We start from the raw sequence: 12,494 nt of genomic DNA, 5'->3' as shown, positions 1-12,494 counted from the left end.
CGCCGTGTCTGAGTGTTTACAGCAATTGTCACCTCTCCATCTATTGCTTCAATTTATCCTCTGCTCCAAGCGGAAATAAGTCACTACAAGCTATTGTCTCCAGTTATCAGTAATTTTCTGTTCTCAGTCACACAGAGTCTGACTGTAGGACAGATACATAGCATATATTGCTCCCTGTTATTAGTAACAGAGACACTGACTGTAGGACAAGGGAATACAAACTATTGCTCCCTGTTATCAGTCACAGAGAGGATGATAGTAGGACAAGGGAATACAATCTATTGCTCCCTGTTATCAGTCGCAGAGAGACTGATTGTAGGACAAGGGAATACAATCTTTTGCTCCCTGTTATCAGTCAGAGAGGATGACTGTAGGACAAGGGAATACAATTTATTGCTCCCTGTTATTAGTCACAGAGAGGATGACAGTAGGACAGGGAAATACAATCTATAGCTCCCTGCTATCAGTCACAGAGAGGGTGACTGTAGGACAGGGGAATACAATATATTGTGGCTGACTGTAGGACAGGAGAATGCAATCTATTGCTCTCTGTTATCAGTCACAGAGAGGATGACCGTAGGACAGGGGAATACAATCTATAGCTCCCTGGTATCAGTCAAAGAGAGGATGAATGTAGGACAGGGGAATACAATCCATAGCTCCCTGGTATCAGTCACAGAGAGGATGACAGTAGGACAGGGAAATACAATCTATAGCTCCCTGCTATCAGTCACAGAGAGGATGACTGTAGGACAGGGGAATACAATATATTGTGGCTGACTGTAGGACAGGAGAATACAATCTATTGCTCTCTGTTATCAGTCACAGAGAGGATGACAGTAGGACAGGGGAATACAATCTATAGCTCCCTGGTATCAGTCAGAGAGGCTGACTGTAGGACAGGGGCATACAATCTATAGCTCCCTGGTATCCGTCACAGAGTGGATGACTGTAGGACAAGGGAATACAATCTATAGCTCCCTGCTATCAGTCACAGAGAGGATGAATGTAGGACAAGGGAATACAATCTATTGCTCCCTGTTATCAGTCAGAGAGGATGACTGTAGGACAAGGGAATACAATCTATTGCTCCCTGTTATTAGTCACAGAGAGGATAAATGTAGGACAGGGAATACAATCTATAGCTCCCTGTTATCAGTCACAGAGAGGATTACTGTAGGACAGGGGAATACAATCTATTGCTCTGTTATCAGGCACAGAGTGGATGCCTGTAGGACAGGGGAATACAATCTATAGCTCCCTTTTATCAGTCACAGAGAGGATTACTGTAGGACAGGGGAATACAATCTATTGCTCCCTGTTATCAGTCACAGAGAGGATGACTGTAGGACAGGGGAATACAATCTATTGCTCTCTGTTATCGGGCACAGAGTGGATTACTGTAGGACAGGGGAATACAATCTATAGCACCCTGTTATCAGTCACAGAGTGGATGACTGTAGGACAGGGGAATACAATCTATTGCTCTCTGTTATCAGTCACAGAGTGGATGACTGTAGGACAGAGGAATACAATCTATAGCTCCCTGTTATCAGTCACAGAGTGGATGACTGTAGGACAGGGGAATACAATCTATTGCTCTCTGTTATCAGTCACAGAGTGGATGACTGTAGGACAGAGGAATACAATCTATAGCTCCCTGTTATCAGTCACAGAGTGGATGACTGTAGGACAGAGGAATACAATCTATAGCTCCCTGTTATCAGTCACAGAGTGGATGACTGTAGGACAGAGGAATACAATCTATAGCTCCCTGTTATCAGTCACAGAGAGGATGACTGTAGGACAGGGGAATACAATCTAATGCTCCCTGTTATTAGTCACTGAGGAGATGACTGTAGGACAGAGGAATACAATCTATTGCTCTGTTATCAGGCACAGAGAGGATGACTGTAGGACAGGGGAATACAATCTAATGCTCCCTGTTATTAGTCACTGAGGAGATGACTGTAGGACAGGGGAATACAATCTAATGCTCCCTGTTATTAGTAACTGAGGGGATGACTGTAAGACAGGGGAATACAATCTAATGCTCCCTGTTATCAGTCACAGAGAGGATGACTGTAGGACATGGGAATACCATCTATTTCTCTTTTTTTTTTTTTGCAGACAGGCTGACTGTTGGACTTGTGAGTTCGGTTTGTTGTTCCCTGCTAGCAGCCTCTTCTAGCTGCTTGTTTGTGAGCTTTGTATTTCTGGTTTAGTGAAGCTTTGTAGCTGCTGATATTGATACAGCATATCTGCACACAGCCCTGATACCTCAGCCTGTATGAATATCATAGAGCTATTGATCCCAGATGCCAGCATGGCCTGCACTACTTACTCAACGAGACTGGATTAGGATCCTACTGATCCATAGATCTACCAACCGATAGAATACAGTAGACTAAACCTGATCTGCAAACTATGGCTAATAGATACTCCCCATTACAAAATTAATTCCCTATTTTTTCATGCCTCATACCGTAGAAAAGTTTTGCCAAAGTGGATAGTTACTATAAAACCATTAAGCCGGTTTCTGCAGTGTGAATGGCTATAACACGCTGCGTCTGTAACGCTTTCATGTACGGATAAAGCAGCAGCTCAAGGAGTGACGGCGAGCAGAGAGGAATTTATGTTCAAATATTTAAGCTTTCTTGAAAGGAAGCTCAGAGCAAAAATTCCACCCTGTGCAGAAGAGGCTTTAACACTCCGCCAGATGCTAATGTAAAGTGACTGCAGCCGCTCCTCGCCAGCGCCACTAAATTGCTGTTATTTGTTAAGCACATTGCATTGAGCAGAGGGTGCAGCGAGCACTCTCATTCACCAGGCATCTGCACCCTTTTCTTCTGTAGTCTTCCATTACAGAAGCAACTTCACCTCTGAGCTGCCCCCCACTCCATTCCCCCATATCCCCCCTATGTTCATTGCTTGCTGGGAACCGTCAAGTGACAACCGACCAAATCGTTTTAGACAGGAAGCCTTCATGTTGACTGCACGATAGTCACAGAGCAAGTCTTATGGCTGGACGCGGGAGCCTATTAAAGGCATTTTAATGCTATGGAAATTGGTGTTCATGAGGATCACAGGTTACACGTCAGCCCCTCACAGCAATTGTGCTGATGGCTTGTACTTGGACGGGGGGCTTTACTTTCCAGTAATTCCAGGCTGTAGCCCCGGTTAATCTCCTTTAATACAGATCAGATGTTGTTCCCTACACATGACTTTCTGCTGGTTTGTAGACACTCGGCCACAAGTAACAGCAGGAACCTTTTCATTGTAAAAGCCCAGCACTTTAGGCTAATGGTCTGCAGCCTGTTGTGGAGCTACAGTTCCCAGCATGCCCTGACTGCTGATGGTGGTTGTAGTTTCTGTAGCCATAGTTTGCAGGTCACTGTAGTATCTGTCTCCACTCACCCCTGCCCTCCTGCTCTCAGGCGGTTTATACCAGGTACGTTTCCTGGTAATAAATGATACATTATGGAAGTTTTTTTTGTTTGTGACAAATTTCCTTAGGTACAAGATTCTCTACTGTTCTTGTAGTCAAAATCTTCTGGCAGCAGCTAAAAGTAGAAATTGTATAAGTGAGCGAGAGATATAAAACGCCCATAATTTAGTGAAGAGATACGCAAGATGTACGCCAGGGTTACAGGTCAAATATGATGCGCAATTCTTCCTTCACATTGTCATTGTGAGAGTCGTGGATTGAGAACCTGACATTTAGAAAGAAAAATTCTCGTTCCCTATTTTTTGTCTTTTTAGTTTTTTTCCCCCTAATGATTTTTTACTTGTTCATTTATTTATTTTTTGTTATTTAACTTTTCTTATTTTTGGCTTTTTTATTTATTTATTTTTTCTCCCTTTACTGGGTTTACAGTATTCCATGTGTAGGTTTATCCTCAATTTTGGGAAAACTGCTGCATGTCCAATCTAATTTTATCCTTTTCTGGGACTGCGCCAGGGGTCTCCATCTGCCTGGTATGCCTGAGACGGGCGTCAGCGCCCTGTATTACTCGCTCGCACTCAGATAGTGTTCGGCGTCCCATGTTCCGGTCAGTAATTAGTCGCTGTTGTAGTGGAGTTTAGTGCCGTCCTTTACACAGTTTGCCTGTATTTACAGCTGTGCGTGTTCAATGGCTATGAGCCGTATTTTCACAGATGGTCAGTAATATACATCTCAGTGCGGTCGCACTCCCTCGTTTGTCACCGTGCCATAACTTCCAGCTAATGAGAGCCCACGCATGGCAAAGACTTATTATGTGCGAGCGCCCAGGGCCTGAAAATGATTTAATTTTATTTTTCTAATGACAGAAAGGTAAAGATATCGGCAGCGGCCCAGCAATAACTTCTGCTGACGACTCTCCGCTGCTTCCAGAATATAATGTAACTTCTCTCATGAAGGATTTCCATTCATTCCTGCAGGCTGACGGCTAATAAAGCCAGCTAAGCAGCACAGACTACATACACACATACATGTACTACAGTGATATAAATGCACTGGGCGGAATACTTAATCTGTTTCCTGACCATATTACAATAAATAAGGCATGTGGGTACTGGTTTTATTCACATTGTCTCATGCCATGTCTCTGCCCACTCCCTGTTCTCTTTGTCTGCACTGTATTTCAGTAGTTTTTGCTCCAGAGCTGCCCTTCCTGCAGGATGCTACAAACATAGGCAGCCATATTGGAGACAGCGGAGAGCTGTCTACGCGCACTAATCACCCACCTACCTACAAATCTAGGCATATCCTTCATTTTCTCCCTTTTGTGTGTCAACCCTCTGCATTTATCAGGTTAATACACTATTGTGCATAGGTTAAGGCTGTATTACACCAACAGATTATCTGACCAATTTCTGTCCAATCAGGCAAATAGTTGCTGTGTATAACAAAAGATCTGTGTGTGTAATTGGCCATCTGACCAATGATTGTCTGTTGGTGTAATACAGCCCTTTGTACACCCACCTGATAGCCCACCTCAGTCCTGGATCTGAAATTGAGTTTAGTAGAGGGCACAGTAGAAGGAAACGAGGCATGTGCTTGAAATATACCGCAATAACAGCTGCTATTTGCCCTCTGTAGAGTCCCATATAATGCCGACCCCTGGTGGCCATGTAAGAATAGACCTGTATAATATGTTTGAGAAGTGTGTGTTCTATGCAGTGGTGGATACATACACAGTACATACAGTCATACGAGCAGAGTATTGTTGTTCGGTTCTCGCCTATTGTTCGCGTGCCCCCTGGATGCCCTCGCACAGCCGTAGCATGCTCACATTTTAATGATCTTTCTGGATGTAGTGGGAGGATTATTGTCCTTTATCTGCTAAAGATTCCAGATATTGGGGGGGGGGGGGGGATTAACGCTCTCGTCATTTATTCATTCTAAGCTAATAAAGAGATAACTAATTAATCATTCGGCTTTCATCCTCTCTGGTGGTCTCTCCGCTGCCGAGCTTTTACTGGAATAATAGAGACCTATAAAAGCGCCGCTAGGAGGGGAGCAGCAGCGCCGGAGCCAGCTCTTACAATATGTTCCCTTTCACTTTTCTCATGACTTTTGTCTTAGATGAGAACATCTGGGGATAACAGAACTGATGGCCATCTTTATCAGTATATGTCACTGTATAGCGGATGTGGCAATTTTATTTTACACTTCTCTCTGCAGTGATGGAGTTTGTCACCGACACTGTGAGGGGAAGGATGTTGATTAATGTGTGGATATTATACATATTATACTCACCTTCTGGGGTTTCTTCTCTCCTGCAGGATAAATCCTCGTTAGAATGTCTGTCGCAGCAGCTCTCGGTGCGGCAGAGTGATGATGGGAAGCTCGGTCATACCATGATGGACTTCAACTTAAGTGGAGACTCTGACGGTAAGAGTGCACCTAAGGGTGCCATACTCAGGGGCATAATGACAATTGAAACATAATGCCAGCCTGTCACTTTATCTGACTAGTTAAATATACACACCCAGCATCTCACACTCACCCTGCAACTACACACCCAGCATTTCACACTGTAACTATGCACATCCAGCATCTCACACTCACTCTGTAACAATGCACACCCAGCATCCCACACTCACACTGCAACTACACACCCAGCATCTCACACTCACTCTGTAACTATACACACCCAGCATCTCACACTGTAACTATGCACATCCAGCATCTCACACTCGCTCTGTAACTACACACCCAGCATCTCACACTCACACTGCAACTACACACCCAGCATCTCACACTCACTCTGTAACTATACACACCCAGCATCTCACACTGTAACTATACACACTCAGCATCTCACACTCACTCTGTAACTACACACCCAGCATCTCACACTGTAACTATGCACATCCAGCATCTCACACTCGCTCTGTAACTACACACCCAGCATCCCACACTCACTCTGTAACTATACATACCCAGCATCTCACACTCGCTCTGTAACTATACATACCCAGCATCTCACACTCACTCTGTAACTATACATACCCAGCATCTCACACTCGCTCTGTAACTACACACCCAGCATCCCACACTCACTCTGTAACTATACACACCCAGCATCCCACACTCACTCTGTAACTATACACACCCAGCATCTCACACCCACTCTGTAACTATACACACCCAGCATCTCACACTGTAACTATGCACATCCAGCATCTCACACTCGCTCTGTAACTATACATACCCAGCATCTCACACTCGCTCTGTAACTACACACCCAGCATCCCACACTCACTCTGTAACTATACACACCCATCATCTCACACTCGCTCTGTAACAATGCACACCCAGCATCCCACACTCACACTGCAACTACACACCCAGCATCTCACACTCACTCTGTAACTATACACACCCAGCATCTCACACTGTAACTATGCACATCCAGCATCTCACACTCGCTCTGTAACTACACACCCAGCATCTCACACTCATTCTGTAACTATACACACTCAGCATCTCACACTCACTCTGTAACTACACACCCAGCATCTCACACTGTAACTATGCACATCCAGCATCTCACACTCACTCTGTAACTATACACACCCAGCATCCCACACTCACTCTGCAACTACACACCCAGCATCTCACACTCACTCTGTAACTATACACACCCAGCATCTCACACTGTAACTATGCACATCCAGCATCTCACACTCGCTCTGTAACTACACACCCAGCATCTCACACTCGCTCTGTAACTATACATACCCAGCATCTCACACTCGCTCTGTAACTATACATACCCAGCATCTCACACTCACTCTGTAACTATACACACCCAGCATCTCACACTGTAACTATGCACATCCAGCATCTCACACTCGCTCTGTAACTACACACCCAGCATCCCACACTCACTCTGTAACTATACATACCCAGCATCTCACACTCGCTCTGTAACTATACATACCCAGCATCTCACACTCACTCTGTAACTATACATACCCAGCATCTCACACTCGCTCTGTAACTACACACCCAGCATCCCACACTCACTCTGTAACTATACACACCCAGCATCCCACACTCACTCTGTAACTATACACACCCAGCATCTCACACCCACTCTGAAACTATACACACCCAGCATCTCACACTGTAACTATGCACATCCAGCATCTCACACTCGCTCTGTAACTATACATACCCAGCATCTCACACTCGCTCTGTAACTACACACCCAGCATCCCACACTCACTCTGTAACTATACACACCCATCATCTCACACTCGCTCTGTAACTATACATACCCAGCATCTCACACTCACTCTGTAACTATACATACCCAGCATCTCACACTCGCTCTGTAACTACACACCCAGCATCTCACACTCACACTGCAACTACACACCCAGCATCTCACACTCACTCTGTAACTATACACACCCAGCATCTCACACTGTAACTATACACACTCAGCATCTCACACTCACTCTGTAACTACACACCCAGCATCTCACACTGTAACTATGCACATCCAGCATCTCACACTCGCTCTGTAACTACACACCCAGCATCCCACACTCACTCTGTAACTATACATACCCAGCATCTCACACTCGCTCTGTAACTATACATACCCAGCATCTCACACTCACTCTGTAACTATACATACCCAGCATCTCACACTCGCTCTGTAACTACACACCCAGCATCCCACACTCACTCTGTAACTATACACACCCAGCATCCCACACTCACTCTGTAACTATACACACCCAGCATCTCACACCCACTCTGTAACTATACACACCCAGCATCTCACACTGTAACTATGCACATCCAGCATCTCACACTCGCTCTGTAACTATACATACCCAGCATCTCACACTCGCTCTGTAACTACACACCCAGCATCCCACACTCACTCTGTAACTATACACACCCATCATCTCACACTCGCTCTGTAACAATGCACACCCAGCATCCCACACTCACACTGCAACTACACACCCAGCATCTCACACTCACTCTGTAACTATACACACCCAGCATCTCACACTGTAACTATGCACATCCAGCATCTCACACTCGCTCTGTAACTACACACCCAGCATCTCACACTCATTCTGTAACTATACACACTCAGCATCTCACACTCACTCTGTAACTACACACCCAGCATCTCACACTGTAACTATGCACATCCAGCATCTCACACTCACTCTGTAACTATACACACCCAGCATCCCACACTCACTCTGCAACTACACACCCAGCATCTCACACTCACTCTGTAACTATACACACCCAGCATCTCACACTGTAACTATGCACATCCAGCATCTCACACTCGCTCTGTAACTACACACCCAGCATCTCACACTCGCTCTGTAACTATACATACCCAGCATCTCACACTCGCTCTGTAACTATACATACCCAGCATCTCACACTCACTCTGTAACTATACACACCCAGCATCTCACACTGTAACTATGCACATCCAGCATCTCACACTCGCTCTGTAACTACACACCCAGCATCCCACACTCACTCTGTAACTATACATACCCAGCATCTCACACTCGCTCTGTAACTATACATACCCAGCATCTCACACTCACTCTGTAACTATACATACCCAGCATCTCACACTCGCTCTGTAACTACACACCCAGCATCCCACACTCACTCTGTAACTATACACACCCAGCATCCCACACTCACTCTGTAACTATACACACCCAGCATCTCACACCCACTCTGTAACTATACACACCCAGCATCTCACACTGTAACTATGCACATCCAGCATCTCACACTCGCTCTGTAACTATACATACCCAGCATCTCACACTCGCTCTGTAACTACACACCCAGCATCCCACACTCACTCTGTAACTATACACACCCATCATCTCACACTCGCTCTGTAACTATACATACCCAGCATCTCACACTCACTCTGTAACTATACATACCCAGCATCTCACACTCGCTCTGTAACTACACACCCAGCATCCCACACTCACTCTGTAACTATACACACCCAGCATCTCACACCCACTCTGTAACTATACACACCCAGCATCTCACACTGTAACTATGCACATCCAGCATCTCACACTCGCTCTGTAAATATACAAACCCAGTATCTCACACTCACACTGTAACTATACACACCCAGCATCTCACACTGTAACTATGCACATCCAGCATCTCACACTTACTCTGTAACTATACACACCCAGCATCTCACACTCACTCTGTAACTATACACACCCATCATCTCACACTGTAAATATACAAACCCAGTATCTCACACTCGCTCTGTAACTACACACCCAGCATCTCACACTGTAAATATACAAACCCAGTATCTCACACTCACACTGTAACTATACAAATCTGGCATCTCACACTGTAACTTCACGCACCCAGCATCTCACACTCACTCTGTATCTGTACACACAGAGCATCTCACACACTTTACATGCAGCGATCTTCTCCACAGTATGAGGGATCGCTAATGCCTTCACTTGTCCCAATATTGACTAGTTATTTGCCGGCAGCAGATGCTGTTTTCACTGCACGTTCTGCTGCCGGCAAACGATAACTTCTTATCTCTCGTTCATCTGGTAATCAGCCGCACATTACCCCACCAGATAATTGCTAAAGAGTGTTCCTATGAATGCTCGTTAGTGATTATCTCCGGGATTCTCTGCCTGTGTAAAGGGCCCTTTACTCTGTATCTATACACACTCAGCATCTCACACTGTAAATATACACACCCAGGACCTCACACTGTAACTATACACACCCAGCATCTCACACTCACTCTGTATCTATACACACCCGGCATCTCACTCTGTAACTATACACATCTCATACTGGGGCAGCAGTGGTATAAGGCGGACAGCTTACCCTCTCTGCCTTGATACTTGTTGGATGTTGGTTCTTACTTTGTTTAATCTGTTCTTTCATGACCCATTACGTGATGTCACTTCTGCATCCCATCCCTCACGCATTAACCTCCTTTTCCCGGACTCACCACATCTTATTGTTATTTCCTGTAGGAAGTGCTGGAGTGTCAGAATCTAGAATATATCGGGAGTCCCGAGGACGTGGAAGCAGCGAGCCGCATATTAAACGGCCAATGAACGCCTTCATGGTCTGGGCAAAAGACGAGCGCAGAAAAATCCTTCAGGCTTTCCCCGATATGCATAACTCAAACATCAGCAAGATATTAGGTAGAGAAACTTCCATCCCCCACCCTCTGTGTTATATGCCACATTAGTGCATGAGCCACAGGTGTAGCCGCATCCATTATTCACATGTCCGGCTGCCTTTGTCTTATTTGATACGGTATAGACATGTTGCTGTACAGAATAGACACTTGCATCGAGCTGACATTTGTGGCATCTCGAGAGAGCGGCACTGACATTTTACAGGCTCTGAAGATCTGGTCTTAATCAGCCGTTCCCCCTGAAATTGTTAACAGAAGGAATCGCCTCTGACTGTTTGGCCGGTGATCAGGAGCGAGCTCACACAGCTTTCTTTCATTATACGTACAGTAGTCGCAGACAATGTGCAAATTCATTGCAGATCACATAAAAAAATAACATAACAACCCCCCCACCACTACCACCAACCCGAAAAAAAGAGAAACAATGAAACAGACTTAACAAGTGCAGAATGGAAACAAAGTGTCTGGGACACAGCAAATCCGACATCTGGAACACAACAGCTTCTCCCCTCCAATGCTGCAGTTGTTTGTGGGCAGATCTGTCCGTTTTGATAGTAGGCCCCACCTCCAACAAAGTCTGTCATGTTGGATATTATTTAGTCAATATATTTTTTGTTTTTTCCTAGGATCAGTGGGTCTCCCTCTGTATACTCAACCTAACATGCGTGTAAGGCCTCATGCACACAGCCATTGCCGTTTTGTGGTCCGCAAACCGTGGATCCGCAAAACATGGATATCAGCTGTTTGCATGCTGCACTTTCCTAGTTTGGTATTAGAGAAATGCCTATTCTTGTCCACAAAACTGACAGGAATAGGACATGTTTTATCATTTGTGGCACTGACGTGGACAGCACACAGAAGACATTCGTTTGCTGTCTGCATTTTTTGCACTACCATCGAAATAAAAGGGTCTGCATGTCTTCCCCACGAAAAAACATGGAACAGACAAGGACCAAAACCAGTGTTGTGTATGAGGCCTTATTGGGACTGATAGTTATGGGTTGATGTACATTGTTACAGTTATACAATGTCCTGAAGCTAGAGTTCATGTAAATAATATTAAACATGTAGTCACAAGGGATGACATTAATTATAGTACTGTCCATATATACTAGTAGCATCTGCATATATTGGTAGTAGTATCCATGTAAGTTAGTAGTACAGCAGGAATACTAGTACTGTTGTCCGTATGTATTAGTAATAGTAGTAGTGTCTGATTGATATTAGAAGTCCAGTTGCTGACATATTTTTTAGCGTAGTTACCGTAAGTCATCTGGACAGAAATAATGGGATGTTTTCATGTTCCAGGATCTCGCTGGAAAGCCATGACAAATCTAGAGAAGCAGCCATACTATGAGGAGCAGGCCCGACTCAGCAAGCAGCACCTGGAGAAGTATCCGGACTACAAGTATAAGCCACGGCCGAAACGCACATGTCTCGTAGATGGCAAAAAACTGAGGATCGGTGAATATAAAGCGATCATGAGGAGCAGACGACAGGAGATGAGACAGTATTTTAATGTTGGGTAAGTGTCTATCTCATATCTATCTGTTTCATGTCTGTCTATCCATCCCTCTTCCCATAGAGGGACATTTACTAAGACCAGCGATTTAGACGGTCTTAGTCCCTGTCCGCTGGTGCTTGATGCGCCTAAGTTATGTAGAGATGCCAGCCTCTACATAACTTAGACACTTCAATGGCAGCCGTGCAACTTGCTTAAATCTACGCCAGCTCCTTTGCAGGCGTAGATTTAAATCGTTTTCTACGCCAAAAACAGGCACA

The 12,494-nt window shown here is 44.9% G+C and overlaps 1 protein-coding gene across 5 annotated transcripts in view; it reads left to right on the top strand.

The window, feature by feature from the left end:
* SOX5 (SRY-box transcription factor 5) overlaps window positions 1-12,494 on the top strand; it is a 195,926-nt gene that overhangs the window by 178,615 nt on the left and 4,817 nt on the right. For all 5 annotated transcript variants that reach the window (XM_044281304.1, XM_044281306.1, XM_044281305.1 and 2 more), the window contains 3 exons: window positions 5,770-5,878; window positions 10,543-10,716; window positions 12,021-12,237. In XM_044281304.1, the coding sequence (XP_044137239.1) occupies window positions 5,770-5,878; window positions 10,543-10,716; window positions 12,021-12,237 (500 nt within the window). The remainder of the gene's footprint in view (window positions 1-5,769; window positions 5,879-10,542; window positions 10,717-12,020; window positions 12,238-12,494) is intronic.

This window comes from Bufo gargarizans, chromosome 2 (assembly GCF_014858855.1).
Source record: "Bufo gargarizans isolate SCDJY-AF-19 chromosome 2, ASM1485885v1, whole genome shotgun sequence".
Taxonomy (NCBI): domain Eukaryota; kingdom Metazoa; phylum Chordata; class Amphibia; order Anura; family Bufonidae; genus Bufo; species Bufo gargarizans.
The sequence above is the reverse complement of the archived record's forward strand: the minus strand, read 5'-3'. Positions and strand labels throughout refer to the sequence as shown.